The sequence below is a fragment of the Rhinoraja longicauda genome, chromosome 15, assembly GCF_053455715.1.
Source record: "Rhinoraja longicauda isolate Sanriku21f chromosome 15, sRhiLon1.1, whole genome shotgun sequence".
Taxonomy (NCBI): Eukaryota; Metazoa; Chordata; class Chondrichthyes; order Rajiformes; family Arhynchobatidae; genus Rhinoraja; species Rhinoraja longicauda.
Window position 1 is genome coordinate 6,751,887 of NC_135967.1, and position 21,857 is coordinate 6,773,743.

General features: G+C 43.3%; 1 protein-coding gene across 1 annotated transcript in view; it reads right to left on the reverse strand.

Moving 5' to 3' along the window:
* Positions 1 to 1,041: 1,041 nt before the first annotated feature.
* The window catches only part of eda2r (ectodysplasin A2 receptor), a 61,809-nt gene continuing 40,993 nt past the window's right edge, over positions 1,042 to 21,857 (reverse strand). The window contains exons 8-10 of the mRNA XM_078411898.1: positions 16,052 to 16,151; positions 9,714 to 10,171; positions 1,042 to 2,038 (exon numbers count right to left, since the gene is read on the reverse strand). Coding sequence (XP_078268024.1) covers positions 2,025 to 2,038; positions 9,714 to 10,171; positions 16,052 to 16,151 — 572 coding nt within the window. The 3' untranslated portion in view covers positions 1,042 to 2,024. The remainder of the gene's footprint in view (positions 2,039 to 9,713; positions 10,172 to 16,051; positions 16,152 to 21,857) is intronic.

A 21,857-nucleotide genomic window follows, 5' to 3' on the forward strand; every position in this document is an offset into this window, starting at 1 on the left:
CAGAATTAGGCCATTCAGCCCATCAAGTCTACTCCACCATTCAATCTTTGCTGATCTAAATTTCCCTCTCAACCCTGTTCTCCTGCCTTCTCCCCATAAGCCCCGACACCCATAATAATCAAGAATTTTTCAATCTCCGCATTAAAAAATATCCATTGAAGGCCTCCAAAGCAATGAATTCCACAGATTCACCACCCTCTGACTAAATAAATTCCTCATCTCCTTTCTAAAGGTACATCCTTTTATTCTGAGGGTAAGGCCTCTGGGTCCTAGACTCTCCCACTAATGGGAACATCCTCTCCACATTCACTCTATCCAGGCCTTTCACTTTGTTTCATTTCACAGTTGCCATTCAATGACCGTGATCTTTATTTTTTTAAAAATCAGATTCACTTAGATTTTAATATTCCAGTCATTACACTGCAATTCAAAAATGTTTACTGGTTCCAATGATCCAGGTCTTAGCCATGATGTGAGCAGCCAGGATACTTACTACAGTGAACAAAGACACACAGTAACTCAGTAACTGGAGTAACTCAGTTAATGGAGTAACTCAGCAGGTCAGGCAGCATCGCTTGAGAACATGGATAGGTGATGTTTTAGATCCCAGCCCGTAACGTCGCCTATACATGTTCTCCAGAGATGTTGCCTGACCTGCTGAGTTATTCCAGCAGTTTTTCTTTTGTAAATCAGCATCTGCAGTTCCTTGTGTCTACTTTCTACAGGAAATTTGTTTGAGTATTCCTTGATGTGCCAAATCTCTTTAGACTTTTCACACTTTTCAGAACCATGATATTATGTGCAGAATAATTTAATAAGCAGTTGGTTCTTCCTGGTGGCTGATTTTTCAGCCTCCCTTTTCTTCGCTTACAAGAAAATTAAAAAAACATAAAATATCTTACTCTTGGAGTCATCACCAACTATAGTTTTATTTAAAATGCTGAATTAAACAACCAAATGAGATTTTTAAAATCTTAAATGTTAGCATAAAGTTACAAAAATAATTTACAAACATTCAATGCTAACAAATCTATCCCAAAAACAGAGTAAAGCACAATTGAACTCAAGAAATTTGTGGCAGAAAATGACAGAATATAAAATTCCACAGGTTTAAAATCACAGTATTAAGCTCACTTCTGCCTGAATGCACTGCCAGATATTTCAGATATCTGCATTAATGGATAATGTTCTTCACAATTTTCCCCAGAAGATATCTCATTTTGCATTGTCACCTTCAGGCTAGTGGGAATAATAGTATTCTGGTGGCATTTTGATTGTTTCTTGAGCCCTTGCTTGGCTCCTGCTATAACAGACACACATCATGTAATACTACTGAGCTATTGATAATGGGTATCAGCATTATGCAGAGAACTGAAGTTCCGCATCATCCAGAGGGGAAACTCATTACTGAAAAGTATCACAGGAATAGAACAGACAAAATATGTTCCTCAGTAACAAAATCAGATTACTTAAATGGTCAGCATGACCCTTGTAATTTAAGACAGCGACAAGTTTTTCAATCCCTTAGCATCAATTGGCCCCAAAACCCATTACCCGAACATACCAGAGAATAGTTTAACTCAAGCCCTGAATGTTATAGATTAATTGTTTGTATCAATGTCCATCACGCATTAATTCGACTAGATTTAGTATGATGGAAATTCCAAGATGACTCAAGACATCAAATCACCACACTGGCTGAAGGGTCTCCAAGATTGTTTGCACCAATGTTAAGGTACATAGGCCAAGGTAGTTTCAAATGTTTCTGTCATCCTCCATCTTAATGCGCAACTCCCATTTTCTAATTGTCTGAAGAAGGGTCTGGACCCGAAACGTCATGCATTCCATCTCTCCAGAGATGCTGCCTGACCCGCTGAGTTACTCCAGCATTTTGTGATACCTTCGATTTATACCAGCATCTGCAGTTATTTTCCTACAACATTTTCTAATTGCCTCTTTCCCTGCATGTTCAATGTGGAGAAATCCAAATCTGTTTTCCAAGTTTCCCACCGGGTCTGCAGGAGCTAAATGTGCACACCTGCAACAACAGAAAATGGTGATAATTTTGCAGCACGACTAGGGATGGAGATTCAAAAATAAAAAACAATAATAAACAGAGGAACATAAAGCAATATCATCTGATGCAATCTGATCTTGTTGTCCTGAAACTGGAATGTGGCAACCATCCTTCCTGACCCGAAACCATGACCATGTTCTCCAGAGATGCTGCCTGACCAGCTGAGTTACTCCAGCGCTTTGCATCCATCTTTGGTGTAAACCAGCATCTGCAGTTCCTTCGTATTACTTTATTTTTGTTTCATTGACGACTTCTCATTTGGTCACTCCCACATTAACAGAGGTGGCCTTCAACCACATACATTCTGCCTCTGCCTACCACTGTTCCCATCCTTCCATCTCCTGCACCAGCTCTAATAACTACCATTGTGAAAGCCCCCCAGGGATCTTTTCGTGTCAAACCACTTGCCCATTATCACTCATGTACGATCGACTGACCCAGAGCTGCTTCTGGAAAAGATCACGATGTGGGTGTCAGTGGAGCTAGATTTAGAAATATTTTACAAGTAGATCAATTTGACTCTGCTAGGAGCAGACGTTTGCCATTGGGCAATGAATCAGTGTGCTAATCAATGGAATGTTTTTAAAATATATTCATACAACATACATTCACAAAATGCTGGAGTAACTTAGCAGGTCAGGCAGCATCTCAGGAGAGAAGGAATGGGTGACGTTTCGGGTCGAGACCCTTCTTCAGACTGAAGAAGGGTCTCGACCCGAAACTTCACCCATTCCTTCTATCCTGAGATGCTGCCTGACCTGCTGAGTTACTCCAGCATTTTATGAATAAATACCTTTGATTTGTACCAGCATCTGCAGTTATTTTCTTTCATACAACATACAGGGAGGTTGTTGAGCACAGGTAATGAAGTTTGATGGCATGAGTCAAGTGGAACATGCATTTCATACGAAGACTTTTCACTGTACCTCGGTACACGTGACAATAAACTAAACTGAACTAAATTAAATGAAATGCAAGGTATCATGTGTGATAGGTAGTGCAAAGCCTACATTTGGTGCATGGTACCATGTACTTCATCTGCAATGGAGTATATCTCTTGGAGGCCTCATTAAACTGGCCCGAATCTCCAGCCAAAGTGGTTTGGGAGATTCCAGCCAATATGCCTTGACATATTTCCTGGGTGTGCTGTCAGTTCTAGGGCACAGCTCACCAAAACGTTACCACAATTCTAAATATGAAATTGATATCCCTTTCAGGATTTGAACTCAAATTAGATTGACATTCCAACACAGAACTGGGAAGTTCAGTTTTGCAGAAAATACTTTGAAACAATCCTGAAGAAGGGTCTCGACCCGAAACGTCACCCATTCCTTCTCTCCTGAGATGCTGCCTGACCTGCTGAGTTACTCCAGCATTTTGTGAAATAAATACCTTCGATTTGTACCAGCATCTCCAGTTATTTTCTTAAAACAATCCTGTTTCACTGGTTCATGTAGAAATTAATATGAAATTATTTGATTCTAAACCAATAATTCTCCCTAAATCTACACACAAATCAACTGATGAATTATCTCTTGGCTACTCATCAGACATTTAAATGATACGGTGTTTCAACACAAAAGTCAGGAGCAATTGGAAATACCCTATTAGGTTTTGTGTGATATATATATATATCACCAAGCAACAATAAATCTTACTGAAAACTCTCATTGCTCACATAAGGAGGAGTTCTGCATGAATACTGCACACATTGCATGCCTCTTGATTTAATAAAAGTAGCTTTCATTTAAGGATGAAAGACAATAGATCAAAAGTTAGGAGATGTGGTGGTTTTAAGAAATGTCGCAATGGAACAAAGGCAAGTGGAAACACAAAGCAGTCTGGAGAAGGGAGTATAGATTATGTTGTCAGAGAGTTGAAAACTACATCCAGAATAAGATGGAGGTTAAACAGTATCTGTGAGGAATTTTAAACATAAAGAAAAGTATTCTGGAGATATTGGTGACAGAGATCAATGTGGACGAGTAATGACAGGAATGATGGATGTGGGGATTGTGTGATGCAAGACACAACCAGTAGCATTTTAAATGGAGTGAAGTTTACTTTGGACTGAGGATGGATGGGTGCCTGGCCAGGAGATTGTTGACGTCATTTACTTCTAGAACAAACAAAAAGTCTGGATTAAAGTTTTCAGGTCTAGACAGGCCGAGTTATGGGCATAGCGAGGCATTGTTAGGTTGGTGAAAGTGAGCAAAGGTCAACCCAGCTCGGATAAAAGGTCAGAAAGTCGATCGCGAAGATTCCGGTTCAGTCTGAAAACTCGGGACAAAGAGGCGGACGAGATTTTTGTGCGAGGGCAAGAATGTTGTGATGGGGGATGAAGTGGCGTGCTTCCAGTAATTAGGTAGAGGGGATGATAATTCAGGTAAAGCAATATCGACCTTCAGTAGCAGCACAGCAAACGGCTGCCTCACAGTGGCTTGTGGCTCACGTCTGCTCTTCCTGCCAGTGAAATGGTGGTCATTATTTTCATGGGCGCGGGAGAAATGAAGGGCCACGAAGAGGAGATTAAACATCTGACCTCAATTAAATGCGACAGCATCGACCATACCAGGGGCTTAACATAGTTCATCGGTAGTAAAAGGCCAATGCACAGTTGTTTTTAATGCAGGCAGCAGTCTCTAAGAAAATAGTTCCCTCTGTCGACTTACAAAACTATCGGTTTAGAAAGGAATCCGCCCAAGAGAAGGAAAGAGGTCAAAAGTGGTGGTGGGGGAATGGGGATGGAGAAGACACTAACCTCGAGTTGATTCACAGGCTTCTGTGACCAGGTTTTTTCAACTCAGGAATCTGATACAGAAAGATGTAAATTAGCTTAGAATGTAGGTTCATCCAGCTCCATGCACTAATCAGATGGCAATTGCTGACAAAAGGATGCACATGCACAATCGAAATTTAGAGATGCTGAGCAGAAACAGGCCCTTCGGCCCACCTTGGTCCTCACCGCCCAGCGCTCATCCCGCACACCAATACTATCCTGCACACTTGAGACAATTTGCAATTTCGCCAAAGCCAATTAACTGACAAACCTGTACGTCTTTTGAGCGTGGGAGGAAGCTGGAGCACCCACGCGGTCACGTGCAAACTCTGTACAGACAGCACCCGCAGTTAGAATCGAACCCGGGTCTCTGCCACTGTAAGACAGCGACTCTACCGCTGCACCGCTGCTCTGCCCCGACATCCTGAAAGATTCTGGAGCCGCAAGTGGGCAGCACAAGGTGATTCTCCCTTCAGCCAAGGTGGTGGCTGAGCAGAAGAATGGATTCCTAAAGCAACACATTAATCTGAGCTCCAAACTAGCTGGTAATGCCCGGGAAACAGCAGAAGATGAGGCTGGTATACCCGAGATCTTTGTGCATCGCCTTGGTTCTGGGCCTAATCTAAGAAAATAAATGTTACCTTGTGGTTTAACAGAAAGCAGATGAATTAATATCCTCAAGTGCCTAACTCAATCATTTGGTTTAGGTTTATTATTGTCGTATGCACTGAAGTACAGTGAAAAGCTTTGTTTTTGCATGCTAATCATATCAGGTAATACTATACATAAATACAAATTAAGTCAAATTAGAGTACAATGAGTAGAAGAAAGGGGAAGATACAGAGTGCAGAATATAAGAGTTCAGGAAGATTTGCAATTCTATCTGTGAGCTTCACTGTTGAGAAATAAAAATCCTTTCTGGTTTCCAGCACTGAACGCTTGCCCAGATTTTGTTTGTAGGTTCATCCAGCTCCAAACATTTGGTTCCATTAAAGTCAGTAGATCCATTGGGAGCAATATATTCACACTTTATTACTAATAGGGACATTCTGTTCAGCATCCAGGCTGATAGTTAATGTTGAAATAACCTTAAATAACAGCCCGCCTGGTGATTAACACCTTTTTATTTGTGGAGCCTTGCTGTGAACATTTAGCTACCTTGCTCCCAGAGTGTCTACACTTCAGAGATGCTTAAAAAGCACTTTAGCATCCCCCGGTGTCAAAAGAACAACAATCTCTTTCAACATCAACAACTAGTGGCTGAAAACAGGAGACCCGAGAAACTAGAAGCAAAAGCAATACAAAATGATATACTCCAGAAGATAAAGTGACAGATTCTCGTGCAAAGACTTTGAAATTCTGCGGAAGTGACTAATTGGGAAAAATAAAACAAGTTTGTTACTGCACTGATGTTGAAACAAATAGCGAAAACAATGCCGCAAAGAAATAATTAACAATCAGGCGGTGTTTATGGAAAAAAAACCTCACTGACTCGGTGGGAGCATAAATTGATGAAGTCAATGGTTACCAAGCTGGACATCTGCAATAATTCTCATCAGCTGTTGGAATGGAAAGGCTGCCTGTCAGAATGGTGAGCTTGGGGATGGTGGGATATTCCTGGATAGGGCCTGTCTGAGCCACATTTTAGCCCAGTTTAGTTTAGTTTATTGTCACGTGTACCGAGGTACAGTGATAAAACCTTTGTAGTGTGCAAACCAATCAGCGGAATGACAATACATGATTACAATTGAGCCATTTACATTGTACAGATACAAAAAGGGAATCATGTGAATAATGTTTAGTGCAAGATAAAGTTCTGTAAAGTCTGATCAAAGATAGCCCAAGGGTCCTCAATGAAGTACACTGTCGCTCAGGACTGCTCTGTAGTTGGTGGTAGGATGGCTCAGTTGCCTGATAATTGCTGCGATGAATCTGTCCCTGAATCTGGAGGTGTGGTTTTCTCACTTGTAGGAGAGGAGAGAAGTGGGAATGACTGGGGTGAGACTCGTCGATTATGCTGGTGGCCTTGCCGAGGTGTAGAGTCCACATTAAGGAACATAAGAGAAAACCGTGCCACAACTACTGTGGACTAGAGGAGATCTTATCGAAACGTATAAGATTATTAAGGGGTTGGACACGTTAGAGGCAGGAAACACGTTCCCAATGTTGGGGGAGTCTAGAACAAGGGGGCACAGTTTAAGAATAAGGGGTAGCCCATATAGAACTGAGATGAGGAAAAACATTTTCAGTCAGAGAGTTGTGAATCTGTGGAATTCTCTGCCTCAGAAGGCAGTGGAGGCCAATTCTCTGAATGCATTCAAGAGAGAGTTAGATAGAGCTCTTAAGGATAGCAGAGTCAGGGGGTATGGGGAGAAGGCAGGAACGGGGTACTGATTGAGAATGATCAGCCATGATCACATTGAATGGCGGTGCTGGCTCGAAGGGCCGAATGGCCTCCTCCTGCACCTATTGTCTGTTGTCTGTCTATTGACTAGAAGTAACAATCAGAAGGCTCAAAATGTCCCGGCCCTCCAGTAGCAAAGCTATGAGAAACACAAACTAAAATCAGAGCACCAATGAGCGTAGCACAGTCAGATAAATAAAACATAGTGAAAATAAAAAGGAAATAATGAAAGAAAAAAAAATTGCTAGTCAGAGGTGAGAGAACTCTCAATTAACAGGTTTTTGCTTGTATGTTTTCCCACTCGATGATGTTTGGCGATGTCTAGTCAACCTGACGCCTATAAGGGCATGACTTTTGCAGATCCCCCATATATCACACACAAAGCCAGTTTGTCTTATTTTTGCTCAGGTCACTCACTGCCAACAACAAATGCAGCTCCATATACTTAGAAGCTCCATATACTTGGAATGGGTACCGCCCCAACTGAACATAAATCTCCCGATCAACAGTTTCCTAATGTAACAAGTTTGGGCTGACAACCAAGTTTCATGGTAGCATGACTCAGAGCACGGCAAGGACAAAGGGCTATGCGAAAGGAAACATCATATACTGGGTGCAATATCCAAGAACAAAGTATTTAAAAAAAACAAAGAAATTGTCTTTCAATTGAACCATTCTTTCCAAGAGTTGTGGGTTGTCATTGGCTATCTCACTTCAGGTAACCAAGCCAAGAAAAGAAAACTCAGAATTAATCTTAAGCAATAGAGCATTATACTCAAGGGTCTTTAAGTAACACTACTTGATTCTGTTCCATTGAACACTTCAAATGTTGCTTTAATGTTCCAAATAAAATAGGAATAAACTGAGCTCTATACTTAATTGATATTCTCAAAGCCAATTGAGATACAGCCCTTCCAGAGGGAACAAAAATTACAGAGTCACAGCAAGTATTCTTCAAAACAAGAATTACTATAAACTCAAAAGTTTCTTCGTGTTAAATCTTCGAATTAACCATTAACCAAAGTCCTTAGTTATAAATAACTGAAGACACAAGGAACTGCAGATGCTGGTTTACAAAAGACACATAGTACAGGAGTAACTCAGCGGGCGAAATAGCATCACTGGAGAACATGGATAGGCAACGTTTCAAGTCAGGATCTGAAAAGTCACCTATCCACGTTCTCTGGAGATGCTGCTTGACCCACTGATTTACTCCAGCACTTTGTGTCTTATTATAAATAACTGGAATCGGGAAAAGTTATTTCCCAAGGAGTGGATCTTCTTTGTCCCCTTAAAAATAGCCTCTCCATATTAAATCGTCCTAATAGGTGCCACTTTCTATAAACTTAAAAGTTTCTTTGAATTAACCATCAACCAATGGCCTTAGTTATAAATAACTGGAGTCACAAGGAACTGCAGAGGCTGGTTGACAAAAGAAGACATCAAGTACTGGAGTAACTCCTTATTAAAGGAGTTGATTGCTCCACCATCAGCTTGACTTTGAGTAAAGATCTTTCCATAGGAAGAGATCCTCCTCTGGTGAAGATAAGGGCCACGGGTGGAACGGTGTGGTAGGATTGCTAAGCCAACAAATTAATATTCCATTGCATGATAAATTTGTCTGAGATCAATGTGCCAGGTCCTCCACATGCCTGAGCAAGTGCAGAAACACGAGTGTGGAAACCTGGTCAATGAAGAGCAGACTCACTCTGGTCATAGTAACGGGGGAGGGGTGCGCGAGGGGGCGAGGAAGATGCTTCATTGGAGAAAAGAGGAACTCACAGTAAATGAAACTTTCCAAACATAGATGGCAATTACACTCGGTTTTTGTTGCTGCCACTTCGTTATCTGTTGATCCAAGCACTTGGAAGAGTTGGACTCATACTCCATCTCAGATAGTTTTCTGAAGCATTTAGCCATTCCATTATAAATACAACTGCGGGAATGCATGCAGATTTATTCCTACATGTACATCCCATGCCGTCTTATATCAACATCCACAACATATTGTCTTGTCTCCAGCTAATCAAATTTTGTATTTTATAGTGGTAATTTGCTGTTAAGAATGCCAAAATGCTAATCAACAAGTGCCCCTTTTTCCTTTGAGGTTTTTTAGAATGTTTTAATGTGCTATTAATGCATATTAATGCTTTTTGAACATGGCATATTTGTTTTTATTTGTACTGGCCACATCGGAGGGGAACTTAATGGCACCAGTGAGGTCTTTTTGTCTGAACTCCCACCCCCATGGCTATGAGAACTAAATACAATGTACCAATTTCTCTTCGTAGAATGATGCCTGTTAAAAGGGAAGATAAAAGAACCAAAAGAAACAAGTTTCCAATTATTTCCAAATGTGCTTGAGACATCAAACAGCACATCATTTTCATTTTAATGGAAGCAATTGTTTGCCCGCTGATTCACAGTGGGTCGATTGTAAAGTTGAGCGTTACCACATCTAATGCACTGGCATTCCTGTGATCTGCCCCCGACACGCTCCCTCATCCATGGCTGCTTTGCACAAGGATCAGGTCCAACGCTACCGGCCGTTAGAGGTGGCCTTTCTTGTGGTCTTGAGGGTTGGTAGTGTGCGGCCGTCTCCTGGGCCATGACCACGCAGTCAGAAGGCACGTCCGACAGATACCCTTCCAGATCCAGCTCGGTGCATTCAATAGGAGCGTGCTGCGGTCTGCACTGGCACCCCGAGGCGCAGTGCGCCGTGGCGGTCTTGCAGGGATCTCCCCCTGGCAGGGCACGGGCACGTTGGCCACAACCTCCGAGGAGCTTGCCCCCCATTCCACCCTCCGAAGAACTCGGAGTTGGCCAATCACTGCAGCCAATTGCTTGAACCAGTGGCTGGCATTCAGTGGAGCCGCGTGGAAGGGAGCTGGAGAATGCAGGACGGGCAATGCTGGGAAAAAAACAAACAGAATTTATTACAATTAGTAAATAATTACTTCCAAAATTGTAGATCAAGCACCACTTCATAAAACATAGCACATTGCAGCACAGGAACGAGCCCTTCAGCCCACAATGTCTGTGCCCAACAAGATACCAAGACCAACTATCATCTGCCCGCACATAATCCACATCCCTCCAAATCACTGTGCTATCCAACAGGTTCTTAACTGCTACTATTGCATCTACCTCCATCACCACACCTGGCAACGCAACCCTCTCCAAAAAACTTGTCCCTCACCTCTCCTTTAAACTAAGCCCCTCTCACCTTCAGGCTATGCCCTCCACTATTTGATATTTCTATCCCGGTATATAAGAGTTTGACTGTCCAACTTATCTGTGCCTCTTATAATTTTATGTATTTCGGTCAGTTCTTCCCTCATCCTCCGGCATTCCAGAGAAGAAAATTCAAGTCTGCCCAACCTCTCCAACCTAAAATATTTCATACTTCAGAAGCTAGAAGTTCAGACACCCATGTCTAATCTTAGGTGATTTTTCTTTGGAAAATGATGAACATAATTTGTAATACAGTATGTTATTTTTAGATCATATTTATGTCAACGTTAAGCAATTTACTAATTAAGCAATTGAAGATCAATTTACTGCTGCACTCCAATTGAGATTTTCTTCTACCTGATGGGAAAAATACTGCACAGGAGCAAGGAAAAAAAATCACTTGTTTGTAAATTCGTAAGTTTCTGGAGCAGAATTGGGCCATTCGGCCCATCAAGTCTACTCCGCCATTCAATCAAGGCTGATCTATCTTTCCCTCCCAACCCCATTCTCCTGCCTTCTCCCCATTAACCCTGACACCCTTACTAATCAATGAACCTACCTAAAATCTTCTACTAAAACCATTCCGAAGTTTAACCGAGTTACCTGTCACAATCAAGCAATGGAAATTTGACTCTACGTTGACATACTCGTGTTTGGCATTGAATCTGATCTTCAGTTGGAAGTTCAGTGACCAGATATCTACAGGGAACTGCCAAGACTGCAAAATGCATCAACGTTGATAAAAAATGAAGATAGTGGCATAAATCAATGAATCCTTCCCAACTTGACCATGTGCAGGTATCAGGTGTGGCTTAGTGGCAGTGCATTTGCCCCTGAAACAGGAGGCTGTAGAGTGAAGAACCTTTGCAAGAGATTAAGTACAGGACTGAGGAAATCTGAGGTAACATCTTTCAAATGGGAAGTTCCATCTGGTGATGGCACAGTGGTAGAGGTGCCGCCTCACAGTGACAGAGACCTGGGTTCAATCCTGACTACGGATGCTGCCTGTGTGGAGTTTGTACGTTCTCTCTGTGACACATGGGTTTCCTCCTGGGGCTCCAGTTTCCTCCCTCATTCCAAAAACGTTCCGGTTTGAAGGCTAATTGGCTTCTGCAAGTTGTCCCTCGTGTGTAGGTTGCGTAAGTGAGATAACACAGAACTAGTGCATGGGCGATCAATGGTCAGCATGGACCCATTGAGCCGAAGGACCCATTTCCATGCTGTATCTCTAAACTAAAGGCATCATGGAGAAGGCTTCATCTCCAAGACTGACAGATGTGTTTTAAAGAGCAACAGCAGATTTATCCTGGCCAATGTTGATCCTTCAACCAACGTCCAGAAAATGGAATATCTGATCATCCTCACAATGTGGGGGTTACCCAGGTTAAGTTTCCCTTCCGTTGATCCTACATTTGAAAGAAAATGTTGGGACACTGGGGAGGTGGGGAATGGGTTGGGCCATAAAATCAGTTGGTTAAAAACACCTCTATTCTTTCAAAACTATAGAAACATAGAATCACAGAAAATAGGTGCAGGAGGAGGCCATTTGGCCCTTCGAGCCAGCACCGCCATTCATTGTGATCATGGCTGATCATCCACAATCAGTAACCCGTGCCTGCCTTCTCCCCATATCCCTTGATTCCACTAGCCCCGAGAGCTCTATCTACCTCTATTTTAAATTCATCCAGTGAATTGGCCTCCAAATGGTATGCACGCTGCCTGGAACACAAATGGAGACCCGCCATTTTAAGATTCCAAAGGAGAGCTGGAAAAACAATCTTGGTCCCACTAAAGTGACGCAAGGAGTATTTAAGACAATGAACCTTAAGCTCGGAAATATATAGTTGCGGAGTTATGATACTGTAATACCATCAAAAACAATGGTGGCGTCATAGATTGCTCATTAGAGCTGACACTAAGCATTTGCTTTCTGTATTGCAGTACAGCATTAGACAGACTGCTACGAAAATATTATTTTAGATGAGAACAGCTTCTAAGAAGATGGCCAGAACCCAAGGGGCTGGACATTCCAAAAGGTTCACATCGTATCTGTATTAAGTATCACCAGGTTACGCACAAAAGCAACATTCTATTAACCACATGCTCAGACCAGTTAATCTGTTGTTGAATAACATTTAAACCAGGGCAACCAAAGGTCAACAATAGTTTCATTCCGTCTGATGAAGCAACCTGAATATTTATTGCCAGTGTCTGTTTGATTGAAGTTAATCAAAAGGTAAATTCCACCTGTTAGTTCTTCGTGGCTTTTGTGACATACCTGAAAACAAGTCCAGAAGTCAACTTTATTCTTGTTTCTAATGAAGAGTCACCAAGACACAGAGGACTAGGGACTTAGTGTTGATAAATGGGGTTAGTATATGGGCACTTGATGGTTAGCATGAAAAGGTGGGCAGAAGGGCCTGTTACAATGCTGTGCGACTCCACTTATGCCTCTTTAATAGAAAAATCTCTTCTTCCTGGTTTGCCCTGATGACCTATACCTACACCGGGAGTTCCACAAACCCTATGATTGCTGAAGGAACTCTTCCCAGCTTTAGAAACAGAAACATAGAAAGTAGGTGCAGGAATTGGCCATTCGGCCCTTTGAGCCAACACTGCCATTCAATATGAATATGGCTGATCATCCAGAATCAGTACCCTGTTCCTGCTTTTTCCCCATATCCTTTGATTCCATTCACTCTAAGAGCTACATCTAACGTTCTCTTGATAACATCCAGTGAATTGGCCTCCACTGCCTTCTGTGGCAGAGAATTCCACAATTCACAAAAAGTTTTTCTTCAGTCCTAAATGGCCTACCCCTTATTCTTAAACTGTGACCCCCTGGTTCTGGACTCCCCCAACATTGGGAACATTATTCCTGCATCTAGCCTGTCCAATCCCTTAAGAATTTTATATGTTTCTATAAGATCCCCTCTCATTCTAAATTCCAGTAAAATACAAGCCCAGTCAATCCATTCTTTCTATTCTAAGAGGTTAAAATAATGGGGGGGGGGGGGCTGGCTAAGTGGGAAAATGGTTACAATGACCATGTGAAAGGACTGTGTAACTTGTTCCTGATGGACTCTGTGACGTGGGTCAGCAGCTGAGAAGCCATTGTATTCAGCTATGATGCCCCCTACTTTCATCGCTCCAATGTCAACAGGACACCGGATCTAGAAGTATGAATGAAAGAAATCGCATATTTCTTTGCGCCGAGACTGGACATTTTAGAGACTCTGAAGTTGCAAGATGGCGCCTGAATATGGTGGCTGTCTGCATGTGCTTCCGAAGAGGATCTATTGCAACCGTTTTGGGTACAATATTTTCACCGGGTAGCATGCAGATCAAGAATTTCACTGAAGATAAGACGCAAAATGCTGGAGTAACTCAGCGGGACAGGCAGCATCTCTGGATAGCAGGAATGGGTGACGTTTCAATAGACAATAGATGCAGGAGTAGGCCATTCGAGCCAGCACCACCATTCAATGTGATCATGGCTGATCATTCTCAATCAGTACCCCGCTCCTGCCTTCTCCCCATACCCCCTGACTCCGCTATCCTTAAGAGCTCTATCTAGTTCTCTCTTGAATGTTTCGGGTCAAGACCCTTCTTCAGACTGTCGGGAGAGAGGGAGATAAGGAAGTGTAAGGTGTGAAAACGAGACAAAGGGGGTGGAGATCAAGGAAAATGTAGAAGAGATCTTTGTTAGCTGGGAGAAGGTAACAACAAAGCAAACAGAGATAAAATGGGGACAGTCAAACTAGTCGGAGAACTGAGAAGGGGGGAGGGATGGAGAGAGAGGGAAGGCAAGGGTTATTTGAAGCTAGAGAAGTCAATATTCATACTGCTGGGGTGGAAGCAGTCCAAGCGACATACGAGGTATTGTTCCTCCAATTTGCGCTGGGCTTCACTCTGACAATGGAGGAGGCCAGGACAAAATGGTCAGTGTGGGAATGGGAGGGGGAGTTAAAGTATTTAGCAACCGGGAGATCAGGTAGGATTAGGCGGATTGAGCGAAGGTGTTCAGCGAAACGATCACCGAGCCTGCGTTTGGTCTCGCCGATATATAGTCCACACCTGGAACAGTGGATACAGTACATGAGGTTGGATGAGGTGCAAGTGAACCTCTGCCTCACCTGAAAATACTGTCGGGGTCCACGGACCCAGTCGAGGGGGAAGGCTATAGGGAATTCCACTGTTGATGACAATCAATAATCTAAGCCAAGCTCACTCGCGTTTTGATATTCAAGTTCACCTCTAATGCTGGAGGATGACTGATCAATAGAACCCTGATCCCAAAGTGAGTTAGTGCCTTCAGAAAGAAACAGAACTTGGTGATGAACATTGACCTAAAATATGGGAGGCAGACCTCTTCAGAACCTGATCTTAACAATAACGGAGACGGCTCACATGGTTACCTTCCAGTGTTACACTCAGCGTAATCAGTGGTCAGTGTGAAAACACCAGATTACAATCGGTGGGACAATACACACACAGTGACAATAGACAATAGGTGCAGAAGTAGGCCATTCGGCCCTTCAAACCAGCACCGCCATTCAATGTGATCATGGCTGGTGTGATCAATGTGATTGTGACCTTGTAGTGTAAACCTCAACCTCCATCTGCCCTCAGAAGAGGGTATCCCTTCTGAATCCTCATCCTCATCTGCAGTTCTACAACAGAAATGGCTTCATCCAGAAGTTGCACTGCGAGGCTGGTATGTATCTCCCTTCTCTACACACAACAGCCTCCATGAACATGTGTAGGAAGGAACTGCAGACGTTGCTTTACACCAAAGATAGACACAGAATGCTAGAGTAACTCAGTGGGTCAGGGGGCATCTCTCTCTCGACAAAGAGGACGGCTGACGTTTCGGGTCGGTACGCTTCCCCAGCCTGAAGAAGACTGACACGTTGAGTTACTCCAGCACTTTGTGTCTATCTTCCGCGAACATGCCATGAAGTGCTGAGGTGGGAGTGCCAGTCACTGGGAGCTGCCGAACCAGCTTTCCCCTTGAACATACACAACCTGAAGATACATGACTCTGTCACTTACAAGGCACATTAGTGAAATCCTGAAAGAGAGGTGGGGGGGGGGGGGGGATGGTCTGTTGTAAAGAGGTTTCCTCCCGTTCTCCATCAGTAGCTCACCAGAGTTTCTGGTAGAAGACAACTATACCATAGCGATACCAAACCACACAGTCAGAGTACATCACGTGCCAGCATGCATGCAATGAGATGCGTCACAAAGTAATTATCACTAAACCAGCTATTTATTGATAGAATGACTTATAATAAGAGCAACACTGGAAGATTAGCATTGCAATAACCTGAACATTTTTTTTTTAGAAATTTAATCATGCCACTTGTCTGGCTGGGCAAACAAGGCTTTTGAAATGTCATTTCTCACCGCCTAGCTTCTTGAATGGAATAAGATGATATTCCACCAGCCACTTTGGTTCACAACACTGCCACTGATCCCTGATTCCCGATCCCCACACATATAATGTGACCACTCTGATACCTATTAAAAGGCAAAGGAACTTTCCCAAGCTTACCTTCTGTCCTGGTCATCAGATCCTGAGGGACACAGATAGGTTGCAAAACAAGATCTTAATGTAAATAGTGCTTCTTTAGGCTGAACCACATCTGTTGAACCTAAATGCAAGAACAGAACACAAGGGCTCGTGAAGGTGAAATGACCGTCTGTGGTATTATCTGCTTCTGGTAACCATTGACACAATTTATTTTTGTTTATTTTCAGAAGAAAGTAACCTTTTTTCATTCCCCCCTGAAAATTTCCTACTCTAACATTATCCCAATTAGAATTTTTATAGTATAGTGCTATATTTTCAATCATGTCACAATGGACTTTAATCTGGAAACGGTTTACTGAGTGCGATTGGAAACTCCATTTGGCAAAAAGTGCTTTGGAAAAGATGACAACTGCTCCCTGTAGGTACAATCCAGTAATATGTGGTGGCCACCAAGTTTATTTGAACAATATTGATCAGTGTGTCCTGCATTGCATTGCTATTGTGAAATGATACCGCATAAAAGCACTTAAAGACTGGCGTGGCCCATGACTACGCAAGGATACGTCATCTAGATGACTAAGGGCTTTTCCTGCACTACTTCAACTCCTGGTTGGACATTCCAACTCCTGGTACAAAGAGGTGATTCAGCTTCTCCTGATAACCAACACCCCACTAGCCTGCTGCCCTTTTCCATTCCAATCTACCACATGGAGCCAAATCTGTACCAAAGAAGCACCACTCATTTTAAGTGTTGATTTCAAAGGAAACTGCTACAGTGCACTTTACGATCTCGCACCACAGCGAGACAAGATGCTGCAAATGTTCTGCAAGCACGGTTTCACACAGAAGGTCCCAACTCATAATTTTAGTATTCATAACGCATCATGCATTATATGCATTAAAATATCATTTTGCCCAGAGCTTTGCAAGAAACTTGTTGAGGACAGCACTGGTCCAAAGCATGAATTTACATGCAAGAACATTTCTACCACAGAACATAAGGAATAGAAGCAGCCTCTCTTGCCCCTCAATCCCATTCTGTAATCAATTAAGATTTTTTGTTTTGTTTAGAGATACAGCGCAGAAAGAGGCCCTTCGGCCCACTGAGTCTGCACTGACCAGCGACCAGCGATCACCGCACACCAACACAACCCTACACACACTAGAGACACTTACATTTATCCCCAGCCAATTAACCCTACATGCTTGTATGTCTTTGGAGTGTGGGAGGAAACCGAAGATCTTGGAGAAAACCCACGCAGGTCACGGGGAGAACGTACACACTCCGTACAGATAGAACCAGTCATCAGGATGGAATCTGGGTCTCTGGCGCTGCAAGACAGCAGCTCCACCACTGCACCACCATGCCGCCCAGTCTCATGTTTGGTGTCAGTTCTACTTTCCTGTTCACCCCAACTTGACAGCACTGGGCCTGTACTCGCTGGAGTTTAGAAGGTTGAGGGGGGACCCCATTGAAACTTACAGAATAATGAAAGGCTTAGATAGAGTGGATGTGGAAAGGATGTTTGCACAGGTGGGAAAGTGTAAGACCAGAGGTCACAGCCTCAGAATTAAAGGGCGCTCTTTTGGAAAGGAGATGAGGAGGAACTTCTTTAGTCAGAGGGTAGTTAATCTGTTGAACTCATTGCTACAGAGGGTTGTGGAGGCCAAGTCAGGCAGAGAGAGACAAATTCTTGATTAGAACGGGTGTCAAAGGTTATGGGGAGAAGGCAGGAAAATGGGATTAGGAGGCAGAAATCAACCATGATTGGAAGGCAGAGTGAGACCCGATGGGCCGAATGGCTTAATTCTACTCCTATAACTTGTGAACTCCCCTGAAGACTAAAATCTATAATCAACATTGATATACCTCAATCGCTCGGTATCCTAAGCTCTCCAGGCAAGAGAATTTCAAAGATTTACAACCACAAAAAATTTCCACTTCATCTCAGTCTTAAACAACTGTTCATTTATCCAGAAATGTCCCCATGATGGACACTCCTACATGAAGTGGAAACTTCCACACAGATTCCATCCTGCTCTGACATTGCCAAAATCTTATTTTAATGAGGTCACCTTTCATTCTTCTAAATTTGAGAGATCATAAAACATAGCACAAAAAGTAAGGAAATTTGTGTTTGGTAGATTATTTCTTTGTTGTAACAATGCTTCTTGGCAATAAATCTTATACCGTTGGAAAGCCTGTTTATTTCCCTTTTAAATGGTGCCACATTTGTAAGGAACATGCATTTGTGGGATGAGCAGCAGAGCTGAGTATATGGGTTGCGCCCATGAAAAATTTGCCAAATCTTCTCTGCCAATGCCAAACAGCTTATTCTGCTGTTGCTATTGACTCTTGTTTTGAGCTTCTGGTACCCCCAGGTGCTGACAAGAATGGGATGCCATCCCACAACAGTGTGTGACCAGGCTGGTGACCAGCATGAGGAGGAGGTGCCAGGCTGTTATGGCTGTGTATGGTTCTTCCACACGCTACTGTGGCTCCTGTTTATTAAATGAATAAATTGTTAAATTGCCAATATGTCTTGTTTCTTCAGACTTCAATCATCCAATCCACCAAACAACACCGAACAAGAGTCAATGGCAGAATAAGCTGTTTGGCATTGGCAGAGAAGATTTGGCAAATTTTTCATGGGCGCAACCCATATACTCAGCTCTGCTGCTCATCCCACAAATGCATGTTCCTTACAAATGTGGCACCATTTAAAAGGGAAATAAACAGGCTTTCCAACGGTATAAGATTTATTGCCAAGAAGCATTGTTACAACAAAGAAATAATCTACCAAACACAAATTTCCTTACTTTTTGTGCTATGTTTAGATTAATTTCCTTAGTCTTTCCTCAGACGACAACCCTGAGAGTCATGGAGTGATACAGTGTGGAAACAGGCCCTTAGGCCCAACTCACCCCACACCGGCCAACAATGTCCCAGCTACCCTAGTCCCACGCCTGCGCTTGGTCCATATTTCTCCAAACCTGTCCTTTCCATGTACCTGTCTAACTGTTTCTTGAAAGATGGGATAGTCCTAGCCTCAACTACCTCCTCTGGCAGCTTATTCCATACACCAACCACGCTCTATGTGAAAAAGTTACCTCTCAGATTCCTATTAAATCTTTTCCCCTTCACCTTGAACCTATGTCATTTGGTCCTCGATTCCCCTATTCTGAGCAAAAGACTCTGTGCATCTACCTGATCTATTCCTCTCGTGATTTTGTACACCTCTATAAGATCTCCCTTCATCCTCCTGCGCTCCATGGAATAGAGACCCAGCCTACTCAACCTCTCCCTGTAGCTCACATCCTCTAGTCCTGCCAAAATCCTCGTAAATCTTTTCTGAACCCATTCACATTTGACAATATCTTTCCTACCACATGGTGCCCAGAACTGAAGACAATATTCTAAATGCGGTCTCAAGAACATCTTTTACAACTGCAACATGGCTTCCCAACTTCCATATTCAATATCCCGACTGATGAAGGTCAAAGTGCCAAAAACCTTTTTGACCGCCTTATCTACCTGCAACTCAACCTTCAAGGAACCATGCACCTGTAAACCTAGATCCCTCTGCCCTACAACACTACCCAGAGGCCTACCATTCACTGTGTCTGTCCTGCCCTTGTTCGATGTCCCAAAATGCACCACCTCACACTTCTCTGTTTTAAATTCCATCAACTATTCCTCCGCCCACCTGGCCAATCGATCCAGATCCTGCTGCAATCGTTCACAACCATCTTCACTATCTGTAAAACCACCCACTTTTGCATCATCAGCAAACTTGCTAATCTTGCCCTGTATATTCTCATCCAAATTGATGTAGATGACAAACAGTAACGGGCCCAGCACTGAACCCTGAGGCACACCACTAGTCATCGGTATCCAGTCTGAGAAGCAACCTTCCACCATTACCCTTTGCTTCCTTCCATCCAGCTATCTCTCTTTGGATCCCATGCGATCTAACCTTCCAGAGCAACCTACCATGCGGAACCTTGTCGATTGCCTTACTGAAGTCCTTGTAAACAGCATCTACAGCTCTGCCCTCATCAACCTTTTTGGTCACGTCTTCAAAAAAATCAGATTTGTGAGACACGACCTCCCACGTACAAAGCCATGCTGACTATCCCTAATCAGCCGTTACCCATCCAAATGCCTGTATATCCATCCCTCAGAATACTCTCCAGTAACTTACCAACTACAGATGTTAAGCTCACCGGCCTATAGTTCCCAGCATTTTCCCTGCAGCCCTTCTTGAAAAGAGGCACAACATTTGCAACCCTCCAGTATTCCGGCACCTCTCCTGTATTTAAGGACGACTCGTAAATTTCAACCAGGGCTCCCACAATCTCCTCTCTAGTTTCCCACAATGTCCTCGGATATATCTGATCAGGCCCTGGAGATTTGTCTATCTTAAAACACGACAGTGCCTTCAATACTTCTTTGACAGTAACACTGACTGCTCTCAAAACGTCCAGTGACTGCTCCAATTTCCTCCGTCCTACTGTCTTTCTCCTCGGTAAATACAGAGGAGAAATACTCATTTGGGACCTTGCCCATCTCCTGTGGCTCCACACAGAGGTGACCGCTTTGATTCCTGAGAGGTCCCACTCTCTCTCTAGTTACCCTTTCCCCCCTTATGTCCTTATAGAATCTTTTGGGATTGTCCTTAATGCTACCCGCCAGAGCTATCGCCTGGCCCCTTTTCGCCCTTCTGATCTCCTTTTTTAGTTTACTCCTTATTTTCCGAAACTCCTCCAGGGATGCACTTGATCCCAGCTGCCTATACCTGTCCCATGCATCCTTCTTGTTTTTGACCAATGCCTCAATTTCCCTCATCAGCCAAGCTTCCTTACATTTGCCTGCTTTGCCCTTCACTCTAACGGGGACGTACATATCCTGAGCTTTCTTCGGTACACTTTTAAAAACATCCCAATTGGCCGATGTTCCTTTCCCCTCTAATAACCTGCTCCAGTCAGCATGAGTGAGACCTTCTCTCGTACCCTCAAAGTTGGCCTTTTCAAAGAAATCATGCAGTGAGTCTCTTCTGCTGAGCCTCCAAGTCACCTGCAACCTCCCTTGAATAACAAACCCAAAGCAACACACAGCACTCTGGGTTTGTTTTCACCTCAGCCCAAGACGGTCACAGCAAAAGATCTCAAGTTTCATTCTCCAGGTCCTTACAATAAAGGCCAGCATCCATTTACTAAGGACCCGTGGAATTGCAGATGCTGGAATCCTGAGCCAATCACAAAGTGCTGGGGTAACTCACCAGCATCATTTTCCTATCTAATACCATGCTGTTGCTTTGAGGGAAGTTTGGAGGTGCCAGCCATAGAATGAAACGTTCAATTAAGCTTCCAAGCAATATTGAGACCCCATGATGTTACTTGACGACAGTGGGAATTTCTCAAGTACTAATCAAATCCTCCTTCCTTCAAGAACAGATTAAGGGCAGCACAGTGACGCAGCAGTCGTGTTGCTGCCGTACAGCGCCAGAGACCGACCGGGGTTCGATCCTGACTATGGGCGCAGACTGTACGGAGATTGTACGTTCTCCCCGTGACCGAGTGGGTTTTCACCGGGTGCTCCGGTTTCATCCCACATTCCAAAGACGTGCAGGTTTGTAGGTTAATTGGCTTCTGCAAAATTGTAAATTGTCCCTCGTGTGTAGGATAGTGCTAGATGACTGGTCGGTGCGGACTTGGTAGGCCAATGGGCCTGTTTTCACACTAAAGCAAAGCAAGTAAAGAGGAGTTAACTGACCATTCGTCTAATTTTCTATTAATTAGGACAACCACGCCCACAGTTTAACCG